Source organism: Pundamilia nyererei, unplaced genomic scaffold, assembly GCF_000239375.1.
Source record: "Pundamilia nyererei isolate P.nyererei 1_Seehausen unplaced genomic scaffold, PunNye1.0 scaffold01254, whole genome shotgun sequence".
In the NCBI taxonomy this organism is placed as follows: domain Eukaryota; kingdom Metazoa; phylum Chordata; class Actinopteri; order Cichliformes; family Cichlidae; genus Pundamilia; species Pundamilia nyererei.
The window spans coordinates 1,144-2,368 of NW_005188655.1; the positions used below are offsets into that span (position 1 = coordinate 1,144).

Here is a 1,225-nt window from a genome sequence, read left to right on the forward strand (position 1 = left end):
TCCTGAAGCTCTTTGACTCTGTTCTGTTCCGATTTTTGCTTGGATCTGATCTGCTGCTTCACCTCAGAGCTTTTTTTCTCAATTAGATTGATCAAATCTTTGAACATCTTCTCAGATTGCCTCAAAGCTTTATCAGTAGAAAGATTGATAGCCTTCACCTCCTCTTGAAGCACCTTCACATCTTTCTCTCTGTTTGGGATTATCTGTTGGACACTTTTTCGATTTGTTTCAAGATCTTTCTGTTTCTCAGCTCTTTCTGCTGCAGCTGGCACTGTGACATGGTCTTTGTGTTCATCCATTGAGCAGAAATAACAGACACACTGCTGATCAGTGCGGCAGAAGATTTCCATCACCTTATCATGGCGAGGGCAGAAGTTGTCCTGAAGCTTTGAAGCATCATTGATGAGCTTGTGTTTCTTTAATGGAGCTACGTTGTAGTGAGGCTGGAGGTGATGCTCACAATAAGACGCCCTACACATCAGGCAGGACTTGGAGGCTTTCCGCTTCCTCCCAGAACAGAAATCACAGGCCACATCTCCAGGTCCAGCATAGGCAAGACCAGATGAAGTAGCTGGAAGTCCTGCTTTCTTTACGTCTTCCACTAGCTCACCTAAAATGGTGTTTTTCACCAGGACAGGCCACGGTGTGAAAGTCTTCCTGCACTGAGGACAGCTGTGGGTTTCCTTCCCATTCCAGCAGTTTCTGATACAGGTCATGCAGTAGCTGTGCCCACAGGGAATAGTGACTGGATTCTTTAGAAGTTTCAGACAGATAGAACAGCTCAATTTTTCTTGATCCAGCGGAATAAGTTGATGCGCCATTTCTCTTCCAGATAAATTAAGTTTCACTTTCCCTTACTAGAGAAAAGCTCCATTCAATGCCTTCTGACACTGAGACACTGATCCGTGGTGTGTGGTGTTTTCAGCGCTCGCATTTGATCACATGGTGTTTCGATCCATATTTTAACTGGCTGCTGAGTCAAAGGGGAGGGAATGAGTTTGCCTTGATCCAGCTCAATTACTTGCTGCGCCATTTCTTCTCCCCTCAAATGACATCTTACTTTCTGTTTCCAGATAAAAGCTTTTTCATGCAGAGACACTCACCTGAGCAGATGGAAATGTTCTGTTTTGCATCTTATCACATGACCGGCAGATCAGTAAAGTCTGAAGTGAATACTCTATAAACAGGGAGGAGCTTAAAAAGGTGTGCTTCATTCCAGGAAAGG

The 1,225-nt window shown here is 44.3% G+C and overlaps 1 protein-coding gene across 1 annotated transcript in view; it reads right to left on the reverse strand.

Annotated features, from left to right (window-relative positions):
* Window positions 1-821, reverse strand: part of LOC102201041 (tripartite motif-containing protein 29-like) — a 973-nt gene extending 152 nt beyond the window's left edge. The window contains exon 1 of the mRNA XM_005755343.1: window positions 18-821. Coding sequence (XP_005755400.1) covers window positions 18-821 — 804 coding nt within the window. The remainder of the gene's footprint in view (window positions 1-17) is intronic.
* Window positions 822-1,225: the final 404 nt, after the last annotated feature.